The 27,804-nt window shown below is 39.6% G+C and overlaps 1 protein-coding gene across 1 annotated transcript in view; it reads left to right on the top strand.

The window, feature by feature from the left end:
* Positions 1–14,943: 14,943 nt before the first annotated feature.
* Positions 14,944–27,804, top strand: part of PPP2R3B (protein phosphatase 2 regulatory subunit B''beta) — a 45,442-nt gene continuing 32,581 nt past the window's right edge. The window contains exons 1-3 of the mRNA XM_065741239.1: positions 14,944–15,004; positions 15,276–15,357; positions 15,995–16,442. Of these exons, the coding sequence (XP_065597311.1) occupies positions 16,095–16,442 (348 nt within the window). The 5' untranslated portion in view covers positions 14,944–15,004; positions 15,276–15,357; positions 15,995–16,094. The remainder of the gene's footprint in view (positions 15,005–15,275; positions 15,358–15,994; positions 16,443–27,804) is intronic.

Genomic DNA, 27,804 nt, shown 5'->3' with positions numbered 1-27,804 from the left:
GTTCCTCAAAGCTTAATAGACTTCTCCTTTCTACAACTAGCAGTAACTTGTCCATAGTAAGCCTTTGTACTTTACAGATCCACAAGCATGGATTTAATCTTAGTTTATACCTCTTACTTTTTCTTGCTAGCTGTACTTTTTCTGACACTTAGAATTATAGAATATCCTGAGTTGGAAGGGACTCACAATGATCATTGTGTCCAACTCCTGGATCCACAAAGGACCACCCCAAATTCAAACCCTGTGTTTGAGAGTGTCGTCCAAATGCTCCTTGAACTCTGGCAGCTTGGAGCCATGACCACTGACCTGGGCAGCCTGTTCCATGCGCACTGCCTTCCAGTGAAGAACCTTTTCCTAGCACCCATCTGACCCTCCCCTGATGCAGCCCCGTGTTTCAGACACTTCAGAAATCCTACCCTGTACAGCATCATCTGGATTTCAGAACATAGCCACTGCTTAGTTCTCCTCTTTCACATTCTTCAGTCAGGGTTCTCCCTTGCAATCAGGCAAGGCTGGCAAGTCTATGATCATGCATATGGTATGCACTCTCCATTGTGCTGCGTCATTGGAAATCCTGTACTTGGTAAATAAAAAGTTTGAGGTAAAGAAGAATTCTGCTTTGGTTCTTATCTGCTTCTGAAGCATAGAAGAAGGAAAGGGATGTTTCTTATCATAAAACCCAGCTACTAAATGAAATAATTAAGTAGGAAAATTCTGTCTACCAATCTGATATGATTTACACAAAAGACTATTCTGTATACACTCACATAAACCAATTATATGATTGAGTTTATTTTTTAATATATATTTACTTCTTCCTGAATGCAAGCCATTCGTTGCACTCTGCATTTATGGAGAGGATCCTCTCAGACAAATCTTTCCTAGGTAAAGGCTGGAGAATTTTACCAATTATTGTTGGGTTTTAATAAGTCTATGATCCAACTATCAACAAGGAAAACAGGAAAAGCATTGCTGGAGTCAGGCCTTCTCTGGGTTTTTAGCTGATTCTGTATGTAAAGAAATCAGTGCATGTGTATATTTTCATGCATTGGGAAGAACAAATTCAGATTTAACTATCAATATGCTTACCACAGTACACAATTTGTTGCTAATTAAAAAAAAAATCTAAGGAGTAAGGCTTCATGAACTTACTTTTCATTAGAAAGGCTCAATAAACACAAGTATTAGCCCTGTTCATGAGTTTAAAATTTATCACTCGTTTCTTCTTTATTGTTGCAATAGTGATTCAGCAGGAGAAAAAAAATAATTCTTATAAATAAAATAAACACAGTCATATCAACACTTCCTTAATATTGTAGAGATATAGCAATGAAGATCCTGTTGGGGTGGGGGGAGATTCATTCTCCAAATTCTTTGTAAATGGAAGAAATAGTCCTATGGGGCATGGATACACAGTTCTAGTAGTTTCTGTGTGCATTTTTTCCATTTAAATTTTACTGAAGTAAACTGCTTCCCACTACATCTGTACCTCTATTTGTTCTACTAAGCATCCTGATGGTTGCAATATTCAGTTCACTGATAGCTCAAGAGCCACAGAAAGTACCCATTGCGTTTGCACAGTCATTAAGAACTTGTTACCTACTCAAGAGAAGTCCCTCCGGCTTTCTACCTCCACTCTTCATGTTCATAGTATACACTCTTTCTGTATCCTTGTAATATAGTCGCAAATGTAAGACCAACATTAGAAAGGGCAGTCTCATACTGTTAAGCAACTGATGCTCCTTTTCCACGAGCAGAGCTTGTATGAGTGACAATGACTTCCCCCCAACTTTTCCCCACTTCTGGGGTGGAACAGAGGGAGAAGATAGGAGCTGAAACAATGCCAAGGAGCCTGACTCATCCCCTGGGCTGCTGTCCTCAATGCATAGTAAAAAGTACACTCTCCAATTGCTAGCATAAAGTCTTGTTGCAATTTGGCTCTAATGATGCCAGCTCAGGACCTCAAGGAACATACAATTCCACATGGCCATGCTGCTCTAACAAAGTACCTTGTCTGCTGCTCCACTTATGTAGTATTTTCTCCACAGTGAAATACAATAGGGCTGAACTTACTACATTACCCACAGGGAAATCCTGACTCTTCAGTGATTGATCTTATTATCCTACCACTGTGTGGAAAAGGGTTTTGATATTTAAAAAGCCTTCCCAAAAGTATTTAATTAAGTAGGTCAGTCTCATACCTAGACAACTCATTTCCTTTACTATACTACAGAGCAGTCATCAGGCTGCACTTTCAGCACTTTACCATTACAGTGATTCTCTTGCATTTAACTAACAATACCAAATGTACATATTATTATTTATCTTTGTCCTTCTACACCACTGATTCAGCCTTGCAAGTCCACGCTTGTACCTGGCATCAACTGAGTCAAGCACCTCCAGCATCTTACTTACAAGAGATACACAGGGCAAATCATCCTTAGTTATAAGACTTTTTCTTCTTTCTTGCCGACATCTTCTGGCTCCTCTGTTCTTACAGTGAAGCCTCTGAAGTGAAGAGATGGTGTTCTGTTTTACCTTTGTACATTTTCAATGTCTATAATTCTGCTCAACACTTGTCTCTCCCCAACTACTGCATAACATCTACATCACTGCACTCTGCAGCAGTTCACAGCCCACCCATTCCTCTGCACAAAGTTTGTTAAAAAAAAAAAATCAAACTCTTCTCTACAATCCAGGTGCCTTACATTATTTTTAATTCCCTTTCCAAAATCTAGGATTTAATCATAAAATTTCTGCAAAAGGTCTTCTAGATAGAATTTTATTTCCAAACACTGAGGCTTGGTTTGCTTTGGAACATTACACTCATTTATTTTATTTGACATTTATTTTTGTATTAGTTTACTGTAATTTCTTTTAATTCCAATAATAACTTGGTTTTCTTTTCTGCTCTGAATTTATAGCCTTTTGTTCCCATCACTCAAGCAGTTATTTAATGGTTAGCTATGAATTTGCATCTGTTTGATCTCAGGTGTCTTACTGCCTAAAGAATTAAGGGTGCTTTTGATAATATATACTCCAAAGGTATATTGTTTTGAACAACTCTTTTGACCTACTTGTTTCCATAATGTTTGAGGTATCTGTCAAAGTGATTTCTCTTTATCATTTTTCTTCCCTTTCCTTTACCAGAGGCTGATTTTCTTCTAACAACCTATTTCATTTCAATTCAGTAAAACTCCCTTTACTTTTTAATTTTCTTAGGTTATTGAAGTCCCTGGCTTCCAAAAACATTAATTTTACATTTTGTCAAATAGAAGGAAGTTCAGTAGATTCAAATAAAACCAGACTGAATAATCCTACCTATCTAATGTCTTTTTTCCTTCACTTTGAAAAATTCAGCAACTGCGGATGAAATTCTTGTTCTGTGATACATTGAAAAGAAAATTAAAGTAAGTCTTATTTCATTAGATCCTAAATACAAAACTCCTTGTCACTTTTCAAAAAATGAAAAAAAAGAAAATTATTCAAATCTCTATATAAGTAACACGCTGTCACTCCTGATCCACCTAGTAGGAATTTTATTTTACAAAGACCTCAATCTCGCAATCCAATCTGAACAGAAAAGCCCTTTCACTTCCACTGAAAGCCAGTGAATCCACTAGGCACAAGGCTTACAAAGGTGTTTAAAAATGCAGGCAGATACAAAGTAAAATCTTAAAAAAAAAATGTATAGGAAGTGAATTCCTATTAAAATCCTTTCCAACTCAATCAAGTGTCTGTAACATAACATGCTTTCCTTTAAATGAACCATGTCAACAAAACAAAAAAATATTTTTTTTTTGTACAAAAATATTCCAAGAGTTGGGATTTCTGGCCTATGGCACAAGAAAATACTGCTCTGGGAAGGCCTGAGCCATACAATCTAAGGGACTGTAGAGTTTTGGGGAACATGATTCTTCTCCCAGCCGCCTGGGTGTTCAGTAACTTGCTGATCAGCAGCATGTTGCTCCTGCTCCCTGCCAATATCGAGTGCAGGTGCTTGATTTCACATCTCCACAACCTGCACTTGCACCATAGCTTCTCTTGAGGGAAAAAAATGCAGGTGCATTTGTTTGTTTCCATTTTTTGCGAAGAGGATAATTTTTTGGCAGGAAAAATAACTGCAGAGTCATTATACCACATGTTTACTAATTACCCAATATTAGAGGTACAGCAAAAAGACAGTATTCAGATTCAGGTTGTTACACCGTGGTAAACTTTCCTTTTCAGGTGATATCACAAATATGACTGCATTGTGCTTCAAGGGCAACAACTTCAATTTACATTTCACAGAACGTGAGTAAAGTTTCACCTCCTAACTCAGAACCAGTACATGCAAAGCAAAACCCACTTCCTTTGACTTATAATGTATTTGAAAGCTTGGTTTTATACTGTGCTGTCTTTTCTAACAAGCAAGACTATCAGCTGATAAAAGTATTAAAAACGAGCACTTACCAAACACAGAAAGGTTTCTTCACAGAACAGTAACAACCACAGTTATTTTGTCCTAGAAAGAGCAAATGTTCGAGAAATGACTGCAAACAAAATGGAAAAGTAAAGGCAGACCAAGAACTCCAGTGCTATGTAAAGCCGCATGTGCAAAGCACTGTAACTAAGCGCAGCAGTTTAAGGAGGTTGCTATATTAGTGCTCTAGGATCTCACTAGAAATCATCTTTCCTCTAAAATTAGCCTCACATTTAGCTAAAATGCCCTTCATCACAGGAGAGCTGTACGGCCAGCACAGGCATGCTACACAGTGACACTGCTCAAGCAGTTTAGAGGGGAGCAAGCGTAGCAGCTCCTTGCTAAATCATGGCCTGTGCTTGTACCTGCTAGCATTGCAAAGGTGGCCACGTCTGAAAGGGTCTGTTTTACCCTATAAAGCTAAATAAATACATAGAAAAGCAAGCATTTTTATGGCGCGGCAGTACCATCCTTCTACAACTATTTTGAATACTGATTAATTAGCATTAGTGGGTCAGAGAGGAAAGACTGCATCACTGCAAATTGTCTTACAGGGGAAACTGATTACAAACATTTGAGAACTGGTATTCCTTCACAAGACAATTTTTTGCATGCAGAGAGTTACAATTAGATGTTTATTCCCTCTCCCACACTGCTGGTGAGCAGCTTAAAACTGAACTGGTTAAAGTGATAAAGAATTGGACAGAACACGTTCATATGAATTTTCAGTGCCTTTTTACAACTGACTGAGAATGTTTTCCAATTTATATTAAAAAAAAAAGTTTAAACTGCTTGACAAATATTTCATCGTCCTCATACAGCTCACTGCTGCCACTTGTTTGGAAAAATGAAAGGTAAGTTGAAAAACGCACCTATTCCATTTTCATCTCTAATTGAATTCTCTCTTGACCCTCTTATTCCCCATGGCTGTATTTCAGGTTTTGATGATAAGAAAAAGAATTTTGTATTTGGATAATACAATTTTCTCACTTGCCTTCAGCGACCTTCAGCTCAATTTCCTCTCCCCAGAGACACTGTATATTATAGAATTGAATCAAATTCCTTATTCATAGAAAAAAAAAGTCCCAATTTAATCTGAATATTCAGCATTTTACACTGGTCAGGGTGATGGATGGCATATTGAAATGCTTTTGGTTCAGGTAATCAAATGGTGGAATTCAGACTTGTATTGAAAAAAATAATGAAGTCTATTCAATATTCTCATAAGGTGCAAGAAAATGCACATTACACAGTAGAACTGGGGCTTTTTTTTTATTACCTAACCAATAACATCTCCATTGCAAAAAGTATAGTAAAACATTAAGAATTTATGTAGGTTAGAGCAAGCAAGAAGCAGACACTGTTGAGGGAAAAAGCAGGCATCTTCCTGAGAGTCCTCAAATGAACAAGCACAGAAAAGGGGGAAAACCAGATCTGTTCCCTGCACATACCTGCAATGCTCGGTGCTGGCTTGCTGAAATCCTTAAACATGTTTTTAAATGCTTTTCAAGAAAGCAATACAGGCTTTTGAACCGCTTCCAGTTTCTGATCTCTTGAACTATTTGTAATGCTTCATTTCAATTCCCAAAAGTTTTGTCAAGCAACAACATGAGGTACCTGGTTGTTTCAAAAGGACTATTAGTTTCATTTTGGAAAACTGCTCTGCCAGTTGTGAAGTATAAATCCAAAGTAACAATGGACTAGAACAGGTTCAGCTTGGCACCACCCTACTCACGTAGCATCCTTGGACACTTGGAGTGTCTCCAAGAAAATGAGCAAAATGATGCTGCGTGGGTATGGCTCTGGTTTAAAACTCCACCAACTACGTCAACTCCTTCCAAAGGTGCACAACATTTAGCCTGTTTTGTTTTGAAACACTGAATTAAATTTATTTTCTGCTTATTTGGAGTATTTAGGCAACAACAAATGCCCAACTGTTGCCACCACTAATATTTAAAAGAAATTGCAAAGCAGCAATTAAATGTTAAGGCACTGTAGGAAAACACAGCAGTTGGCTGCCTTCACTGACACTGCTACAGCTCATGCAGGAGGGGAAGCCTCCCCGTGTCCATCACCTCCCCATACATACACACCCCTGGAGCACAGCCATTATCTGAAAGACAGAGGACACAGACCTCCATGAGGGTAACTGCCTTAGCCCAGGAGTGTGAGGTGCCCTCCACAACATGGGAAGAACATCCTTTCTCTCTCCACATCACCAGCAGCTCACAGTAATAGTGCTTAAACTCTGACTTCTTAGATGGGAACAGAGAGTTCAGCAGGATGCTAGGCACTGGCATTGGTCAATTATCTCCTGTAGGTAACCTGCACGTGGGGTTAACCTTCCTTCATGGCCACAAGGTAAAGATGAGAGGTGAAGCACATGGAAAGAGCACGCACATAAGCACACTCCAGAACGGAGCCCAGATTATCAGACACAAAGGATGTGAAGAAATGTTTTAAAGTAGAAGCTCTTAATGTTGAATTAACTCTTTCAAATTAAGAAACATTGGCAGCAAATGGTGAGGGCTAAGAATGGTAACTTGTGATCCATTAGCAATGGAGTAGTGGGAAAAAAGCAGACACAGAAATATATTCATATCAGTCAAGATCTGGGAAAAAAAAAAAAAAAAGAAAAAAAAGATTTCATCTTTCTAGCTTAGCCCCACAGGAGCAATTTAGGAACCAAACATTACATGTCATCACTGTATTGGTGTAAGGGAGGTTCTGCCATGAGAGCCACGAACAGTTACGCTGATGAATGAGAAACTGGAGTCCAATTACAGCTCCCAGAGCCCTCAACTCTTCAGGAATAGCAGGAATAGAAGTTAACGAAATGCAATATTTCATAAGTAAAAGTGAACTGATACCAAAGGCATACACAAAGGGATGAAGTGCTGGGTGCTTTATATAATCAGAATCACACACACAAAAAAAAACTTAAATTAGTGTTCTTGTCATAGAACAGGATTTAAGAATATGATTTTGAAGTAATCCAAGTGCCTGCTTGCACTCTGCCCTGAACAGGATGGGAAACAAGCACACGGTTCTAACTAACTTACTAATTGCATTGCATGGTCCAGAACAGTAAGGACTTGTGCTACATGCGGTTACTTCAGTCAGTCTTTATTTGGAACTCTTTTTGTGACCGCCTCCTCCGGAATACAAATCCAATCTGACACTTGAAAGAAACTTATACAATGTAATACAAAAGGAAAATAGGAAAAAAAAAAAAGGGTTATTTTTTTGTTGAAAACTTGAATTCAGAGCTCAATCCTTCCAGAAGAGTTCACAGTACTCTTCCTGTAGGAGCACAAGGTCCACAGGCAGTGAGGACAGTAAGGTTGAGTGTGAGGCACCAGCAGCCAGGGAATGCCAGCACTGAAATGAACACAGTCTGGTTTTATGTTACCATGGGGGCTATTCCAAAAGGCCATTTTGGCCGGAGGACACGGGGAACTTTCACAGCTAAGGGATAACAACAGGCTCCTGAGGAGGGCAGTTCAGATCAGGAAGCCACCTCAAGCCCAGAGTCATCTGCGTCACCCCAGATCAATTTAGTCCTTGCTAATGCTCTACAGACATTCCACTAATATTCTTTAGATTATTTTTCCCAAGACTATATGAGTCATTATATGAGCCTGGTATTCTTTCTGCTTGCACTTACTTATTTCCAAAATATCAAAGTATTCCTCTAATGACCCAGACCTATTATGAGTTCAAATATTGCATCTCTACTCTAGTAGTTGTCTGCTGTGGCATTTTCTTCTCTTTCCAGCTGATAATATTAAAGGCTGAACTTTAGTTACAGGGAATATTTCCCTAACCTCGTCTCTGGGACAGATCTATTGGGGAACAGTATAGTCAATTGCAGCTGCAGTCCGTATGCCAGACTTCTCTTGCTGACAGCTCCGCATTCTGGACAACTGGGCAAGATGGGGGCCCTCAAAAGGACTACCTGGGCTCACAGCAGCCATTGGGTCATGTGCCTCACATGCCTTCTTCAGAGAGAAGGGCAAACAGCACTGTGACGGTGTACAAAATACCCTGGTTCAGCATTCAAAGGACTTCTGTTCTTCCTCTGAATGCTAACTCCAGCGAATGCAGAGAGGAGCAGAGGCTCCTATATTAGCTGGCACACCACAGAGGAGCTGCTGATACGCTGTGTCTCATTCGCTATGAATGTAAGCCAGCTTGGGTAGCAATTTAATAAAGCAGCTGAAGCTAATGCCATTTTTTTGGCACCACATAACAGAGTTTGTTGTAGGGTCACATATATGCATATAAGGGGTCATGTACCAGCAAATTTTCAGGAAATAGTAGACATGCTCGTTATTAGACTGAATTGCTGTCTGGCTCCAATATCTGAAATATGTAACCAACTCTTAACCCTAAGTCTCGGTGCTGTGGTGCATTTAAATCACAAAAACATGTAGATCTTTATATCTTAAACTAAGTTTCTGGAGTAGGAAAAGAATACCAAGAATGTAGCCCCGGATCCTACGCGGAATCACTTGAAAAGCAATACTGCTGGAATCAGTGACGCTACTGACACAATATTTGGATTAATAAACACTTCCCAAAATCTGAGATGGCTTCTAAAATTTTCTCTGTGCTCGTATACTTTGGGCTCCTATATTTTTATTTGAATTTTTGAGCCATTAATTTTATATTTCCAAGACCTTCTTTGCCACAACAGAGGTTCCTTTTAACATACACATTTAATAGAAGACAATATTGTTTCATAACCGTGGGTCTCTGAAGTTCAAGATTTAAAAGAAAAATACTAAATCTTATTAAACTCATGATAAAATTATTGGTGTTGGCTACCTTGCAGACACAAGGCTAGAGCTGCAGTGTTTCCCTCCTCTAACAACAGTAACTAAAAAGACTTTAATGAGAGTAGAAGAATGTGGCTCTGTCTACCCAGAATCTTTAGGAATTTTCACTTTTCCCTAATGGAAATGAAAACAATTTTTTTTTTCCCTTTAAGCTTTTATGGACATCTGAGTTAACTTTTGTAATGAAGAAGGATTAAGCAAACTCAGGGAAATGATAAATATGGTTTGTATTAGTGTACTAATTAGCTCATAAATTCAGAAATAGTTAAATCTTTTAGTTTTGCTGAATGAAAATAGTGGTCAAATCACAGATCAGATCTTGGAACTGGAGTAATGTGGCCTGTGAATTAAAACCCCCTGAGCACAAGTGTCTGATCCTATAGCATTATGAAAACTGGAAGTTTAGCTTCTAGCTTTGAAGTACACCAGGTAAATTTAACCAAAGTTGTAAAATATTACTCAGGCAGCCAGATACTTACCAGATAATAATAAAAAGTGTGATTTATTAGGTGCGTGCTTCTCATTGTGTTATAATCCAGCAATTAACTATGTTAATTATTTTTAGCTCACAGAGCTAGTCACAGCACTAGTGGCCAGCATAATCCTACATTTTATTTAATGTACAAATGTATGTGCACAGATATCCAAGGACGTTATTTCAGAAAAACTCCTGGTTGCCAAGTGCTAAAAATATAATTGTCTATCGCCCAGCCTTCATTTCCTTAGAACCGTCGTGGTAGAAAAATGAGCAGAGGTACTATCTGTTTTACACTGATCCCCTCACTACCTGATGAAGAATGAATACTATGATGCAACACAGAAATATGCATATTCTTCCCCAAACAAGTTTAATTCTTAGTTCTTCAGACTGGGTCCTTGCCAGGTGGTGGAGATGCACAGGCTCAGCAGACAGGCAGGGTTCACAGCATGGTAGCAGATAAGTAGCTGCCAGACCCTGCAGTATGCTGGATGCAATGGCTGAGGCTCTCCTCCTCCTCTAATGGTTGCACCAGGACAAGGTTAGAGGAGAACTGGGCTCAGTAACACTCAACATGGAGAATGAATAGACTCCCATTCTCACACCCCATAAACATCCTCATGCACACCTTGTTAAATACCACCCTAGAGACTGCATTTCAAGCAGTTTTCCATAAACTCCGTGTGACCTGGATACAATGCTAGATAAAACCATCTGATAGAATACAGCACTAGAAATATGTGAACCTGGGATTAGAAGATCAGGGTGGCTTAATGAGGAACCAGCCTTCCCATCTGGATTGATGTAAACATGGCTCAAGCCAGGGACCTCAGCAAAAAAACATCACACTGATAGTAATTCAGTAAAATGGACAACAAAATGTACATTGCTAGCCCTGCACTGACACAGAGTAAAATTAATCTCAAGCCATGACTGCAAATAACCACTGAACCAATTTTCTTCTGTGGCTCACAGTACATGTCCTCTTATAATATCTACATTTTATACTGTCTTTCTTTATTCTCTTTCCAGCAGAAATGTAAATACTCCCACATGAAACCAACCACTCGTGCAGACAGCCCGCAGTAAGGCCTCAGCCTGACAACACAGGGAGCAAAAAATGGAAGTGTGTCTGTAACCACAGAATGGTTAAATGCCTGCACTCATGGCACAAACTGACAACCTGCAGATCAATTTGTAACTATGCCTCCGATTTGCACTGAAGGAGCTGCAGATCTGCAAGCAACCGACCAGATCTGAATCAACTGCAGTATTCCAGCCCAAAGTGGTCAGAGATAGCCAAAATTCAAGCCTCAGGTCTCACTGTCACGCTCTTCTCAGAGCATGGTGGCAAACTATGTGCACGAAGTCAGCACTGCTGACATTTTTTGTCTGCATATGATGCTACTTCTGGAGGCCATATGATCTGTAGTTTACCATCTAGTGCTATTTTCGGTGAGCAGCTGCAGGAAAGGATGAAGTGGAGTGGTTAGCCGGTATGGGTGGGTAGTTTAAGGGATTCCCAGTTATTAACATTCTCTTAGCCTTTCCCTTCAGTTTAAGTAAGGTTTCATAAAGCATCCAGTGTCCTCTCCATTCTCCCCCAAAATAGTAGCAGGACTAGCAATTTTTGTGTGAGTGACAGAATGCTAGACCTCATCTTGCAGTAAGTGGAACACAACATTTACACTTCCTTGAAGTCTCTCTGACTGCATACCACAAGCAAGTTTACAGGGAACATCACCTTGGCAGCACACCTTCAATGAACACTTTTGGACAAAATTTTAAAATACAGAAACTTAAATAAAAAAACCTGACTGCCTTGTCAGAAATATTCAGCATGCTTGCTTCCAACTAACTTAACGCATTAGAGAATCAGGACACAGTTATTTTTGTTCTTATATATAGGTTACAACCCAACTTCAAGATGCTCAAATTTGAAAACTGTGAAATGTGTCAGCAAAAGTTCTGTGGGAAGTCTGGTCAAAATTCAACATTATTCTTCAAGCAGTATCCTAAGGAAGTACTGTAGCCCTCTTCCACATGTAATATGTGTGTGAAAAGCTCTAGAACAAGAACTCAGATAGATTCTGCCAGGTGAAACACATTTTGATCTAGAGCATGTATTTCACCTCATCCTTACATGTCCTGTGGAATGATGACAACTCTATATTTGAGATAACGTAAGCACAGCCCTGTGTAATCAGGTAAACTTGTTACTGCAAATACATTGACCCTACATAATTTCAAGCTTCAAAAATGTGGTTGTGTACACCTCAGACAACAATCCAGATTCTTAATCCAGAATTTCTGGAGAGAAACGAGCACTCTTAAGCCATGATTCATCTGCCCCGGATCAGCTATCTACCTCAGGATAAAGTTAATTAGACCTCAGAACTGCCCCTTCACTCCCACCACGTACAAAGGGAGTAGAGACAGCTCTTTCTTTTCCAGATTTCTATGCTGTATATATCCAAGGACACTATGAAAAAAGCCCAGCCTTTCTTGAACACAGAATGTCGGCAGAGATCTGGAATATTCCCTATGACCACTACTGCCTTGTGACAAACCAGGACAAAGAAGGACTTTGATATTTAGCTATTAACATACATCAGCAGTACTGTATTACTTTCAACATCAAGCCTGGTAAAACAAGGTCAGAAATGCCCTGGATGCGACAAAGCCAACAATAATTGGAAGCTAACGTGGCTCTTCAGTGCTGCACCAGAATTACTACCTCCAAAGCCTACATGGAGTAAGGTGCTATGCTATATGAATATCTAAGTTTTGGGTGTGCAACTTCCATGGCACAGCACAGTTTGGGCCAAGTAGTCTCGTTATTAAAGTTACAAGCTACCCTAACACACCACTGTCTCTTCACCTGTTAAACAGATTCCTGCCTTACCTAAAGAGTAGTCTGTGGATTTAACGACACAAAGTGTGACCCCATCGCTTTAACTTTCACATATCAGTCAGATATTGTGCACTCAGTACTTTTGCAGACAGTAATTATTCAATTAGACTTTCAAATAAACCCACCCTTGAAACAGACATGTTTCACACAAACTATAACACAGTTAAGTAGATGTCTGATTTCCATACACTGAAACCAACAGAGAAAAGGCACAGCTTCTGCACTTATCATTGTAACAAAAACATGGAAATAGTAGTCAAAAGGGAGTTCCAAGTTCCAGTTTTGGTGGAAGATCTAAATAAAGTGGTTCATTTTAGGCATTTTCCACTTTTGACCAAGTTTGGTCTCATGCATCTCCACAAACATACGTCTCTAATGGTAGACATACTGTTGAAGAGACCTGATCCATCCAGAGGCATGCTCAAAATATCCCTGTCAATTGCAAGTATTTTTATGACTTGGTGATGGCGCCCAAAGCACTTTCTGTTTAACAGAAGACATGTGGAATTGATTCCTTTCTCATACCAATGTTAATCATGACAAATTCTAATAAAGTCAGAATTAAAGTGCTTTGAATATACAATAGCATGCACAAGAGAATACTGTGACTGTGTGTATTGCTCAGATTTTTTTTTTTTCATTTCTTTTGTCTTATTTCTCCTTCTCCTCTGGGAGATCTCATTGCCAGTTTCAACAAAGGGCAGCATCTCTATGCAGATGATATCCAACTCTACAACTCTGTCAACTCACTCTCTGATCCCCTTCTTGCCACCTGTCTTCAATATGTCAATCACCAGATGGCTACACCATCGCTAAGGAATGCTTCAAAGGCATTCAAAATGTTTTAAAAGTCCTCTTTGTTCCATGTCCGTGGCTCTGCTATCAGTCTTCTTAATTCAGCCCTTCAGTTCTGGGCCAGAAATTGCACTCGCAATCCATAACAGAGTTCTCATTTTCTTTCTTCTGCTTTAAAGCTACTCCCATAATATTTACAGATTTAGTCATACTTTGATGTCTGCTTCCTCTATATTGAATGCATTGGAATATTAAATGAACCAGTTCAGAATAATGCCATTTTGTCCAAATTTCTAAATTTCAGCAACTGGCAGGAAACAAAGAATATTTTGAGCATTAACAAAATGTAACTGTATTGATGTGTACCAGAACTCTCACATGGCATCTAATCTTTTGCTTTCCCTTAATCCTTTCTTATCTCTGTGTCCCCTCTTCGAGTTCCCCAGGAAACATGCCCATTCCTTCATTATTCTATTTTAATCTTGCCTTCAAACCACTGAGACACATAAACGGTGTTGTCTCTGGCACAGTCTCAGCTCAGCTCCACAACATCAGCATTTCATGGAGTCGTGGCATCAATCTGTCAGAAATGCTCAGAGCACCTCTCACACCAAAGGAAGAGCACAGATGCGAGACAAGGAAAGTACGGTGTTGCGGAAGGGGGAACTAACATTAAAAAATAAAAGAGGAAAAAGTGACCTTGGGCAATGGCACACATCATTAACTTCCCATTGACAAGCACACCTGGAGCCTCACTGCTGTGCCACAAAGATGGGCAACGTCTCCATGCTTGGTACCTAACACAAAAGTCCACCAAGCGACTCTTTGTTGGCTGAAGGAAGGGATTTGCTCTTTTCACCTGCTACTGCTGCCTCCTCCCCTCTTGCCATCCCATTTGGCAACAGGACGACGGGAAACAGCCATAAACTGATGCATAGGAAGTTTTGCACAAATGTGCGTGGGAACTTCTTCACAGTGCAGTGACGGAGCAGTGGCACAGCTGCACAGAGAGGTGGTGGAGTCTCCTTCTCTACAGATGTCCAAGACCCGCCTGGACGCCTACCTGTGCAACCTGGGCTAGGGAGCTGCTTTGGTAGGGGGTTGGACTAGATTATCTCTGGAGGTCCCTTCCAACCCCTACAGCTCTGTGACTGACGCAGTAATGGCAACAACAGCAGCTGCACAGAAGCACAGCAGGCAGAGTATTCTGTATTCTCCTCTCCACGGGTTTAGCAGCTAGAAACCACAAGCACAGCTGAATTCCGGGACTGTGAGCTCCCCTCGCTAAACCAGCACCAACAACCGACCGCAAATCCCCCACACCCTCAGCTCGGGAGACGGCGGCGGGGAGGTGCCATGACGCGGGCGGGCGGGGAAGAGGCTCCGCCCCCTGCGCGTTACCACAGCAACCACTCGCCGCGTCTCCGCCGGGGTAAAGGAGTTCTCGCGAGATTTCGGAGGTCAGAGGACGGTGGTAGCAGGGAGGGCCGGAAGGCGGCGCGGATTTGAAGGTAGCGGCGGGCTGCGGTGTGTGGGGGTCGTGAGTGTCGGTTGTGCTTTTTTTCCCGGGCTGTCCGGGGAGGGGGTGCGGTCACTGTCCCTGGAGGTGCTCGAGAACCGCGTGGATGTGGCACTGAGGGACGTGCTCAGTTGGCGTGGGCTGGTTGCTGTGCTACGGGACCTCAGAGCTCTTTTCCAGCCTCAATGATTCCGTGGTTCTGTGTTGCTTCACATTGGGTTAAAGAAGTGTAGAAGTTAATATTGAAATATTTCCATTTGCAGACTATGAAGTGGGCACGTAGTACCAGGCCCTGAGGAGGTGTCTCTGCGAGTTTGCTTGGGCAGAACCCATGTGGCAACGTTGGTAGGTCACGGTGTGAGGTTTTGCATCGAGCACAGCTTTCAGGGTGAAAGTTGAGCCTTCGGTCTCAGCTCTTGACCGCAAAGTTTGCTTATTAAATCATAGCTGTGCCACCACCATGGCTTTGCGTAAGCAGTTTGCTTATTGTCTCTTACAGCTGCACTTTGTGATAACTATTTATTGAAGGCTATTTGCTACAATGAATGTGTACTTTAAAATATGTCCCTGTAGACAGCTGTATTTGAGGAAGTCAGACTGAAGTTTTTCTCTTCAGTCTCCATCACTTGTGCAGCATGCCTTAAACTATTTGCTAGGCGTCATGATTTTGCAACTTTTAATTTTTTTTATGGGTATTCCACATCATAACATGTAGTATGCTGAGAATTAAAAAGATGATGCTCCAGTTCCTCCTTATCCCTTTTTTGGGTGTGTGGGCCTACTGTCCCCCTGTCAGAGACACAGATAGGTCTAGAGATAACCTAGTGATGCTGGGCTTGACTTATGCTTCCAAAATGATTCTGTGCCATTGTATTCACGTGCTGTTGTGTCTCTCCCCACACCTGCCGTATCCTGTGGAGGTAAATATTGGTGTTTTGTTAAAGCTACATCATTAATTAGGAGTTTTTGCTTTTCTTAACAGGAACTTTGGGTTCTGTGAGACACTGAAAGTCAAGTGGAATAAACAGATAGCTGTCAAGCTTTTATTTTGAATTTCTTCCAAGAAGGGAAACTTGTAGAAAATGCCACCTGGGAAAGTTTTACAACCTGTACTGAAAATGAAGGTGGATGAACTCTTTTTGTGCTGGCTGAGTCAGCCTACAACTCAGCTGATGTTGAAGGACTGCTTGAGAAGGATCAAGAATGAGGAGAAAACTGAAATTAGCAATGGGGATGCAGGAAACAGTGAAAATGAGAGGTTCCCAACTAAAAATTCCAACTCAAAGCAAAGCATATTAGGAGATATCAGGCTGCCTTTGATGTCTTTCAGTCCTCCTCAGCTTTCTACTACTCTTACATTGGCAACTTCAACCAGCTTGAGGAATGTGTCTAACATTAAAGGAACACGTAGATCTTCAGGAACCAGACTAGTAAGTTTACAATGTACTAATTACACCTATTTGTTGAAATGGAAGTGAATTTGTGCTTGTGGGTCTGTGAGTTATGCAAGTAATGAGTTTCCCCAGCAAAAGGGGTTGGGAGTGGAGCAAAGCAGTAGTGCAAAACATGAAATCTCAATGTTAGCAGTAATGTCTAAGTGGTATCATGCATGAAGTATGTCTAATATTTTATTTTAAAATTTAGCATTTTATCAGACATGGTACAAAGGCTTTTTAGTTTAAAAAAACATCTTTTGTTTATCATATTTTTTGCAAGAAGTAGCCTAAGACAGATGTTAGCGCTTCAGTTACCAGACTTAGACTTATAAGCTCTTCCAGTATAGATGTAATTGTGGATAAATGCAAGTCCTTGTGTTTGTTTGCTGTGTTATTTTTATTAAATACTCTCTTGACTGCAGCTATTCCTTTGCCTGATGATACCAGGCACTGTTGTTAGTACAAGACTCCAACTCATCTCTACTGAGTCTGCATATTAACAGAGTAATTGTTTTGGTACTGCATGGTACATTCATTGCTTCCTTTCAAAGATGGTCTTGATTTATAATAGACAGTGCCTTCTCTGCATGAGTGACATCCCTGCCCCCTAACCTGATGTACTTAAGTGCAGTCTATTTTCTAGCCCTTTTAATACATTGTAAAAACAAAACTGGATAGAAACTGATCTGAAAACTGATGAAATTAAATGTTGCATATATAATCTGCCTTATAACTGATTTGTTAACAGAGACACACTTTTTCTGCTCTAGTAGTATAAATCTGTATACTGTTTATTTGTAAGTGTTCATTGCTCTCAACTGTTCTCCATACTTCGGTGCATAACTCAATCCAGTGGCCAAACCTTGTGTCTAGGGAAGCCGTCTGGAGTAAGAGTAGTATGGTTAGAGCTGAGAATGACTATCAGTTAGTTCTTGTTCTTGGTGTTCATTCTGTGTGTATATCCTTGTGTTTTTATACACTGGAGTAACAAGTGACTACTGTTTTGCTCTAAACCATTTAAACCGAGGTAGTATTTTTGTATTATTCATTTTAATTAAATGCCCACCCTTCTCAGATTCAAGATTTCACACTTAGGACAATGCAGGCAAGCTTTAGACACTTACCAAGCAGGGACGTGTATTTTATGCATAATTTAGCCCTACAGAAAAGCATGATAGTTTATTTAAATAATTTTTATTTGTTCATGCCATCATATTTCCTGTTTTAGTAAAAATGAAAAGAGCTAGCAGATATTCAGTTTCTTCTTCGTATCAGACAAAAGTGACCAGAGGGAGGTAGAAGCCCCTGTTAATTGATAGACTTGATCACTTGTAACTGCCTCCTGTAACTGCTCTTTGTGCATGTTCGTTGATTGCTTTCCATAGCCATCATAAATAAGAACTAGAAGAGATTCATGTAGATGCAGTGTGGTTTACTTTAGTGAAATCATTTTATTAGTGCCTATCTGGGTCGGTTGTTTCTTTCCCAGGAGCTGGACAGAAGGAATTTTCCAAGCAATAAGGAAGTTATTTGAGGCTTTATTATTCAGCTTAATTGAAGTTTCATACAAAATGTTCCTAATCTTAAAGGCTTGTAAATTGTATTTGGAGCAAGCACTGGCTCTGAGGATACTGCCAGGAGTTGAATAATTGTGTATTCTGCCACGACTGTGGATTTTCTCATAGAAAGCAAAATATACCCCTCTTCCTTCTTATATGTTTATAAATTACCTACTGCAGTGTCAAAAGTGGTGCATCTGGCTTTGTGCATTTAATTATGGTTTGCAAGCTTAGCCACAACAGCTTTACCTACTTCATCTGAGATTAAATGAATTTGAAGTCTTTGTCCTGTTTGTGTGAATGGAAGACAGTGTTTCAGATCTCTTTTTCAAAAGAGAAAGTTTGTCCTTCAGCTCTTGTAATTGAGATATTTTAAGTCCTAGAAAATGCTAAACATCCATGTGCTTAAATCTCTCTGCCTGAGGGTGTTATTAGAAAATGGTTTTTACATCCCATCATGAAGAGCTGGAGAGTTACTACCTTTAGATAATACCTAAAAGTAATTACCTTTCATTTTACATACCTTTTCAGTGTCATTGAGCTGAATCGCTACATTTGATTATGTGTAATGTTGCTGTACACCTGTTTCATATGGAGATGGAACATCTCATCCCATCAACTGGAACATCTATGGAGATGTTCCAGTTGAAATTCTTCTGAAGGACATAAAACAAGAAAGCTGGTAACAGGAGAACTGATGTTCTCAGGCTATAACGAGGCAATAATTATGAATATTTAGGATACACTGTTTTGATACTACAGATTTCTGTACTTATAAAAGCAAGTATTGCAGAATGGGAAGCATTCTTGGAAGACCAGTCTTGAAACTAATTAGGCTTTAATGTATAGTCAAGTTGCATATGAGCAAATGAAAATCCAAGCTACTGTTTTGATGGTAACTGCTAAACAGTATTGTAAGTACAATAGTTGTCAACTACAGTATTAAAGGAGATTTTATCTCTTTCAGAAGTTAGCTTGTATATAAAGTTTGAATTTCATTGTTGTTCGGAAAGTTGCCACACACTTTTGCTGGAATATTAGTGTTTCTTCAGAGAAGAATTTTCTGACTTTCAAGCAAGGTGAAGCTCTCCACTGGTTAGCAAGTCCTAAGTTTCTCGTGTAATGAGAGAAATGTCTGTATGGTAAAGTTGGACAAAAATTGAGGTACTTGTAACAAGGATTAATTTGTTCAACTTGACAGAGTACTTGAAGCCAGGTTCTGGAAGAGTAATAGACTGCAGGCTTAATCTACAGATGCATTGTGAAATCCAGACAGAACTCAGCAGTGAAAATCCATCTTAGTGTGTTTTGGTGCACAAAATGAAACATTCTTTAGGGGTTGTTTTTTTTGTTTGTTCATTTTTTTCCTTTTTGCTCCCCTGGTGTCACAGTGAGTTCAGTGTCTGGCTGCATCTGTTGTGCAAGGGTAGTAATTGCAAAGTTCTGGTCACATGAAAGGCTTGATAACACTCAGTGTTCTCCAGTTATGCTTGTGATTTGCACATCCTCAATGTATTGGAGGCACAGAGAAGCTCCACCAATGGTCTTGAATATTTTGAGTGTGATGTTGTATAGAGGAGATTCCGGAGCTGTAACTTCTAAACTTGAAAGAAAACTGTAGCAACAATTCCTCAACGTCTGTCTCTACTGTACATGGGTTTAACAGCGTTTCTGGCACTCGAGATTATCTTAAACATGGAGGATACACAATTGTACACTGTTCATCACATTGTCAAAAACGCCAGGCCTCAAGGCCTTTAAGATGCCGCAGGCAAGATGTTTAATCCAAACCAGCTGGTGTGCGAGGCATCTGGGGAAACAATTCACAGAATTTCCTATGGGCATTTTGAAAGGGGTGTGCGTGTGTGTGTGGAGAGATGTCATATGATCTGAAGAAGTTCAAAGTTATTTTCTGTTTCTGTGCAGGGTCAACCTTTGACATGAAGGTACTTCTTAGACAGATTTTTAAGTAGCCTTTTCTTGATGCACATACTGTTCTGCTTGTTATCCCGTGACAATTATTAAAGCTCCTTATCCTGTATTTTTGCAGTGTGTGAGGGGTTTTTTTTACTACTTTGATATACTGTAGTGTATAGCTTTTTTTCATCTCTTCTGTTCCTACCAAATTTGTTTCCAATTAGTTGATTCAAATGTAGTGGTTCTGCTATGCTAGAATCCTTTTTAGCTTAAAGGGAAGCTAAAATGAAACTGTTTAAAGACAAGTGCTAGGAGTTGCCTATTGGAACAAATGAGCTCTCTGGATGACTTGAGTCTTAAATCCCAATCCTTTAGATCTGTGGTGGGCTGTCTCCATGTTCTGCAGGTGTGTGCTGTACGTTTTGGGGGGAACCAAGGAGTGAAACTCTATTTTTAAAATACCAGAAAAACAAGAGGAATAATTGTGTTTGAGTCCACACAGCTTTTCTCTCTGGTCAGTACTGAACTCTGATGTCAGTCTTGACATTTCAAGTGTCTAGTCTTGTACCTCGTCTGCATCAGAATTACTACCTGGTATATGTTAATATTAGAAGCAGTATTAAGTACGAAGTCTGGGAAACACTGTGTTAAGACTGCACTACATATTAGATTGGTCTAACACGTACACTCTCTACATTAAGGAAGTCTAGCATTAGCAGTGCTATCTCCCATCAGTACAGTGGCAAGGTGGTGGATTTGGCTTCTAACTCAAGCCTGTGATTTAAAAGCAGACTGTAAATAACCTATTATCAAGCTGATGTACTTTGGGGATGATAACAAGGTACTATGATGGATGTCAGCACTTATGTTCCCAATAAAAGTCTTTCTGTGGTGCCAACAAAGGGAGGACAGCCAGAAGTTGATGTGAAAGTCTGGAAGAGTACAGCTATAGATATTCCTAGAAAATTGTTACTAGTTTCAGCTATGGCAAAATAACTGGTCAACAGAAGCAGTACCAGTTGTATGTTGTGGTATTACTCTTAAGCTGTACTGTACTGAATATCTTGGAACAGAAGAATCATTATCTTGATTGGAGAAATAATGGTTCATTTTACGTGGAAACGACAAACTGGAAGTTATTCACTGTTGTAGTTGTTGGGTTGGTTTTTTTTTGTAATTTTTTTATTACAGTAAGTTGGATCCTGGGCAACAGTAGCATTTACTCTGTTTACACGTTTCCTACTGGAAATTCAGAAGTTTTTTTATATACTGCATGCAGTCTTGGAGTTTTTGGTATTTTTAGTGATGGAAAAAAATAAATTTGGAGTTATACGTGGTCTTATTTAAACTTAAAATTCCTGTGAGGCTTGACACAGGACAAACTGAAATATTTTGATGAAATTGATGACTAAAAGGTACTCTTTCCCATGTGAATAGCTATTGCTTAAAAGCAAACAAGCAAAGAATTCATTGCTACGTGAGATCATTACATACAGATGCTTACTATGTCCAATCTTTCTAAGCATATAAACACAATTAGAGCTTTACAACAATCATTAAAATAGTAGCTTGTATTAACAGGTGGGCAGTCAGGGAGGAAATCAGATATTGGTATAAAGCAGATTGCTTTTATTTTTCTTTTTGCCTCAAAGATGGAAGAGGCTGCATGGCCAAGAACTCATTTTAGTAGTTTGAGAGCCCTCCCCCATGCCCCACACTTAACTTAGTGTCAGCAAGAAATGAGGTTGAGGACAGAAGTATGTATGAAATTACTTCAGCACAGAACAGTTAATGCCATTAACTAATTTGTCTGATGGACCAATTAGTGAGTGCTGATGATTAGTGATGGACCAACAAGTGAGTGCTCAAGACTTCACCCATTTAGCTGTCTTGAAGAACTGAAAGTTAGGCAACCTAAACAGTTTCATTAACTGGTGAAAAGTACCTGTTAAGCACTCTGTGTTCTCTGCAGTCTACATGTGAGTGCTAAATTTAATGTTTTAATTGTGACATAATATGTAAATAATTCCATTGTGTTGAGTTGAATTTTGTTCTTTTCTTCAAGTTAACCGCGTGCTAATGATAGTTGGTAGTTAACAGCATTGGTAGTTATGATAAGTTTGTGTTCTATCAGCAATGGATGCAACTTGAGTTTGTTCCACATAAGGCTAACCAGCAACTGGATGATGTTTTGAAGTATATACTGGCACTTTATGTTAGGTGTGTCTCTTCTCCTTACAGTTCACTGTTCTATTTAAAAAAAGAAAAAACCCTAGAAAATCTAGAGCTGCCCAGGTGTGTTTCTTGACCACAGGTACTTGCAGTGATAATGGGCTCTTATGGCTGCTGGGTTATCACATTACTGCTTAGTTTAATTTCATATGAAACTAGCCTTATATATTTGATCATTGCAGATCTTGATGAGAAACGTTGGCTGATTTCAGGCAACAAATAAGATCACAAACAAGTGTGCAAAGAACATTTCACAGCATTTCCAGATTTAAGAAAGCAACAATTATTCAAGGAAAACTTGTGTGGGTGATGAGGGAAAGACACCAAAATGATCAATAAAAAGTACATAGACCCATCGTGAAGGGTCTTCAGCTGGAATGAATTTAAAGCCAATAACTTTCTAAGTCTTCAGCTGCAACTTTGGAAACAAAAGAATCACTGTTGTCATTGTCTTATTCTTCAGTGTGTTACTAGAAATTATTAACTGAAATGCTGACTAGTGGCTTACTTAGTGAGTAACAGCTTAAGCATTTTTCAAACATTCTAGCTTACACCTTACGTCAAGATTATTGATAAAGAATGAAGGAAATTGCTAGTTCTGACAATGTATTTGTGCTGGTATACAGCTGTGTATTACCTTGTTGTTTTAGTCCTTTTTCTTCACGAGTTACATTTGCACCTCAGCTTTTCATATGAAAAGATGAAGTTCACAGTACTACCTGTGACCAACTTCTCTGATCTGCTTCCTTTCTCTACTCTTCTGTGCTCTGCTTGCCAGTTTTGAAGTTAAAGACCTTTCCGTTTCCTGTATCAACGTGACAGTTCTAGGTTAAGAATAGGTCTTTATAGGAGTTTTATTGGAAATTCCACTGTTAAGTTATAATTTATTGTCTTGATGAATTTCTTGTAGAACAAGTATGTCCATATGTTAAGTTTCTTGATTTGTTTGTTGGTTTTTTGTTTATTTTGTTTTTGCTTAAGTTCTCTGGGGAAGGAAATCTGGAGCAAAAACATATGCAGGAAGGTTTCCTGCAGCTGTCACTTACTCAAAACGGCTGTCTTGTGATTTCAGGGGGTAAATTACATGAGGTGTTAGCTTACGTTGCTTGCATTGAAGCAGTGATTGTGACTTCATACACAAATCATTTCAGTTTTGGAAAGGATGAAATTCTAATATTTCTCTTGAAAGGATCAATTTAAAATTCAGTTGATGTGAAGTGGGGTAGTGAGTCAGTGCTATGTTTAGTAAGTTCCTCAACAATTGAGGATCATAAATGACAATGTTTTATTATATTAGATTACTCTGTCAACTTCTAAAGTAAGGTAACAATTGGTAAATGTTATCAAACTCAAAATGAGTAGATATCCATAGTGAAACGTGACTTCGAAAAGTTGCATAATGCATAAATAAGACTGTTATAAAAAGTTTGCCTACTGAAGGAAAAGCCAAGTGGTGTTCTTAATTAATTTGACCTTTCATTTCAGTACATTTTTCAGTTCAGGGGCATAAACTGGTAAAGTTACAATTGTATGAACTGTAGCTTCCTCAGTGGATAAGCCCCGTTAGCATCATGGTTCATTTGCAAAACAGCATTCTCTTAGAGCAGGTGTAATTTGAATTTGTATGAGCCATAGGAGAGATTTTTATTATACCCATCTGAAAGTCACCTTAGCAGCATCAGTTTGGGTGTGCTTCTTTTCATGATCTGAAGAATAGGGTCATCTGAAGATCATAAAGAATAAATAGGTTCTACCTATAGAGTACCATTCCAACGACCTCTTTCCACTGAATCTATACATATATAAATAAGATGGACTGATATTGTTTTCCTAATATGGTAAGAGGTGGCAGAGAACGTGAAAATTATTCCTAACAGCATATATAATTATCCATTAACCTTTAGGCTTTGTTTTGATTTTATTCAGTGTTGACACTTGCTGAAGTTAGTCTGCCAGATGCAGTTAGCAGTCTAAAATGTCCTGTGCATGTCTTTGGAGTCCAGGCAATGTAATCATAGCAAGGTGACACGTATCTTATCTTGCTTTTAATCTGATAACGGCCTGTGGCGTGGTGTACATACATGGCATTCCTCTAGTAATGTGCAGAGGATCTGATCGGGTCACCCTTCCTCGTCTGGCAACATATATCTTCCATCTAATTCGTGTCTTGCTGCTCACTGTATTTCCTCCTAAAAACTTTTGGATTCTCCCACAGCTGTGGAAAGAACATCTAAACGTTGTTCCATCAACCCCGAGAGTAGTGGAAAATGTAAACAGCCTTTAAGGAAGGCATAGACATGCAAGTCATCCCTGGTGGGTTTTTTGTTTGTGCATTTTTAATTGTCTGTGTGCTCTGTGATGGAGGTGTTGTATCCCTCAAGAAAAAAAGAAAAAACTCATCTGGACCTAGATTGTCATGAATAAACTTCCTACTGCAGCCAAAGAAGCAGTTTCTCCCTGTGAAGGTAGGATTCGAAAGTACACAGTGACAATATTTAGCAGTTCAGTGTTGTAGCATGCTATGCTTAGAAAGTAATCAGTGACTTCAGAGCAAGCAGGGTGGTTAGCTGCTAGCTGACTGTGGGCATTATGACTTGATTTCTTCCATGGTTTGGACACTGTAGACTTAGTCTTTGTCTCCTTGGTCATTTGTGAGAGTACAGGGTCTTAAGGAGGCCTACTGTTGTTTTGCAGGTCTAAAGGTCTGCAGTAAACAATTCATTTGCACAACTAGAATTAAGTATACTGAAGTTCAGTGTCATTGGCACGTACTATTGTGCAGTAATTTCTGCCAGAATTAGGTTTGATTTGTTGAATGTTCAGACTGACTGTAGAATTTGGCAGGGAACCAAGTATTTAACAGTCAGATATCTGGTATGTACCCAAATAATGGAGCTTATCTAGTTATAGCACCTCTCAGTGTATTGAAGGTCAGGTATAGATTTATCTGGTATATTAATGGTTCTTGATAATATTAAATAATGGTGAGTCTACTCATAATCTTTTGAAAAAACGCAAGAAAAAGAAAACATTTTAGGTTTGGTTTTTTTTGGGGGGAAGAGGTGGGTTGTGTTGTTTTTGTTGGTTTCTGTGGGGTTTTTTGGTCTAGCAGAGAATTGTTGCTTTTATCCATCTGTGTCTGTCTTCTGGTATGTTTACATAATTTCTTCATTGCCCTTCCTGCCTTACAGTTGGTGTATTTAGCTCAGCATCTTCAGCTGCCGGACTCCTTTTTTTGATACATTTTTCCTGGGCTATTTACTTGTATTAGCAGTGCTGATTTTTCCATTTTAGATATCTGAAATACATTCTTTATACTATGTTTGTCATGTTATTTCATCTGTATTTTGTATTCAGAAAGATGTTATCTTGCCTTAGTTATTTTACTGCTCTGTTCTGTCCCTCACTAGTCAGGTTTTTTTTGCACAAGGTTTAATAGTTGTACATGTTGACTGTTGTAGAGATATGACAGCTTTTTCTGCAATTAACCCAGAACACACTTGAATTTCTGCAACATTACAGGCTGAGAGGTTCTGTCATGCAAACAGGGAGTTGTCCCCCTGTACTTGAGGCTGCACCTCAAGTGCTGTGCTCAGTTTTGGGCCCTGCACTGCAAGAAAGACATTGAGGCGCTGGAGCGTGTTCAGAGAAGGGCAGTGAAGCTGTGAAGGGCCTGGAGCAGAGTTTGAGGAATGGCTGAGGGAGCTGGGATTGTTCAGTCTGGAGAAGAACAGGCTCAGGGGAGACCTTATTGCTCTTTATAATTACCTGAAGGGAGGTTGTAGTGAGCTGGGAGTCAGCCTTTTCTCTCATGTAACTAGTGATAGGATGAGAGGGAACTGCTTTAAGTTCCTCCAGGGCAGATTCATACTGGATGTTAGGAAGCACTACTTCTCCAGAAGAGTGGTCAAGCACTGGAATGGGCTGCCCAGGGAGGTGGGGGAGTCACTGACCCTGGAGGTATTCAAGCAATGTTTCAACATAGTGTTGAAGAACATGGTTTAGTGAGAACTAATGGTGATAGTTGGACGGTTGGACTGGATGATCTTGTATGCCTTTTCTGACCTTGGTGACTCTGCGATTGTGTGCTGCACGCTGCAGCCACTGAGCTTGTTCAAGCAGCCTTATGTAAACTGTATCCAAAGGCCAAGCAGGTCTTCTGTCACCTTGAGTCCCATTTGATTGGGCTGCAATCTGGAACCAAGGTTATGTACAGTTGAATGCAGCACATTACACATTGGGTTTCTTATTTTCTTTGAAACTTTCTTTAATGTTTGGATGTGGGTGTTCTTTATAGCATTTGAGATCATTTCCTGTAATCTCCTCAGACTTTAAATTTGCTATCTGTTTTGTAGCTAAATGTTCATGCCTTTTTGAAATATGCTTCATATTTCCATTTCTTCAGTGTTATCTAAAACATCAGTGAATTTTGTCCAACTTGAATACTTCTGTGTTGCAACCACATAAATACCGTGCTGCTATTCTGTGTGTTCAGGCCACTGTTAAAGTGGTAAACTCCTTAAGCACTGTCCTGTGAGTCACTTCCATTCATAGTGTGTATCTTTAGCTTTGGAAGGAAGCTCTGAGCATGTATCTTTCCTTCTGTTTATCTAGCTTATAATAAGCTGCCAGGATACTTGAATAGCTTCGTGGCTGGCTTCCAGCCCTTCACCCAGGAAAATGTTTTGCCTTAGCTTTTGCTGGAGAGATTTCAGATTAGGGGGAATGTAACACTATACCTGAATGTTCCTAGTCCAATCTAGATGGAAGCTGGCTTTCCTCTCCTCCTGTGAGTAATTCCTGAGTTAAAAGGTTAAAACTGATCTTAAGGGGCATTTAACCACAGTGCTTTAAAAGTGCACGTACCTCCTTAAGTGTGGCAGTACAAAAACCTTTCCTATTTAGATGGTGAGAAGGGGGTGATTAATAGCTGCTGTTGTACTTCTCACACTGTGCTGCAACTAAATGTTCACTTGTATGTAGATTCTCTGTATATTGCAGCCTGTATGCTTTTGAAAACTATACTTGCAGGCCTATAAGCAACTATTTGTTTGGAAACCAAACCAGTGGCAATGGAGCTAATACAGCATTAAGGTATTGGTGGGATTGATGCTACTAGCTACTTCTGCCTGTGAGGTGGTATTATAACAAGGAAATTATATTCAAAATGTGGAGTGCAATATACTGGTAAGTAGTGACAGGCTCAGAGCTCCATTTGAAAGCAGGAGTAAAATCCACAACTCTTCAAAACGGGGTTGAAAACACCAGTGTCTTACTGTGAGTCCCTTCAGGGAGATTCAGGTGAGTAGGAGCTTCAGTTCTTTAGCTTAACTCTCTGTGTGGCAGTCAGTCATCTTAAGTTCATAAGTTCATAAGTTCATAAGGTTGGAAAGGACCTATAAGATCATCTAGTCCAACCATCCTCCTATCACTATCTCTACCCAACTACTAAATTAAGTCCTTTAGCACCTCATCTAAACGCTTCTTGAACAGCGCTAGGGATGGTGCCTCAACCACCTCCCTAGGCAGGCCATTCCAGTGCCTGACCACTCTTTCAGAAAAGAAATGCTTCCTGAGGTCTAATCTAAATCTTCCCTGGCGCAACTTGTGGCCATTCCCTCTCGTCCTGTCATTACTTATCAGGGAGA

This window comes from Cyrtonyx montezumae, unplaced genomic scaffold, assembly GCF_038088225.1.
Source record: "Cyrtonyx montezumae isolate F1298 unplaced genomic scaffold, pur_monq_1.0 scaffold_3, whole genome shotgun sequence".
NCBI lineage: Eukaryota > Metazoa > Chordata > Aves > Galliformes > Odontophoridae > Cyrtonyx > Cyrtonyx montezumae.
The sequence above is the reverse complement of the archived record's forward strand: the minus strand, read 5'-3'. Positions and strand labels throughout refer to the sequence as shown.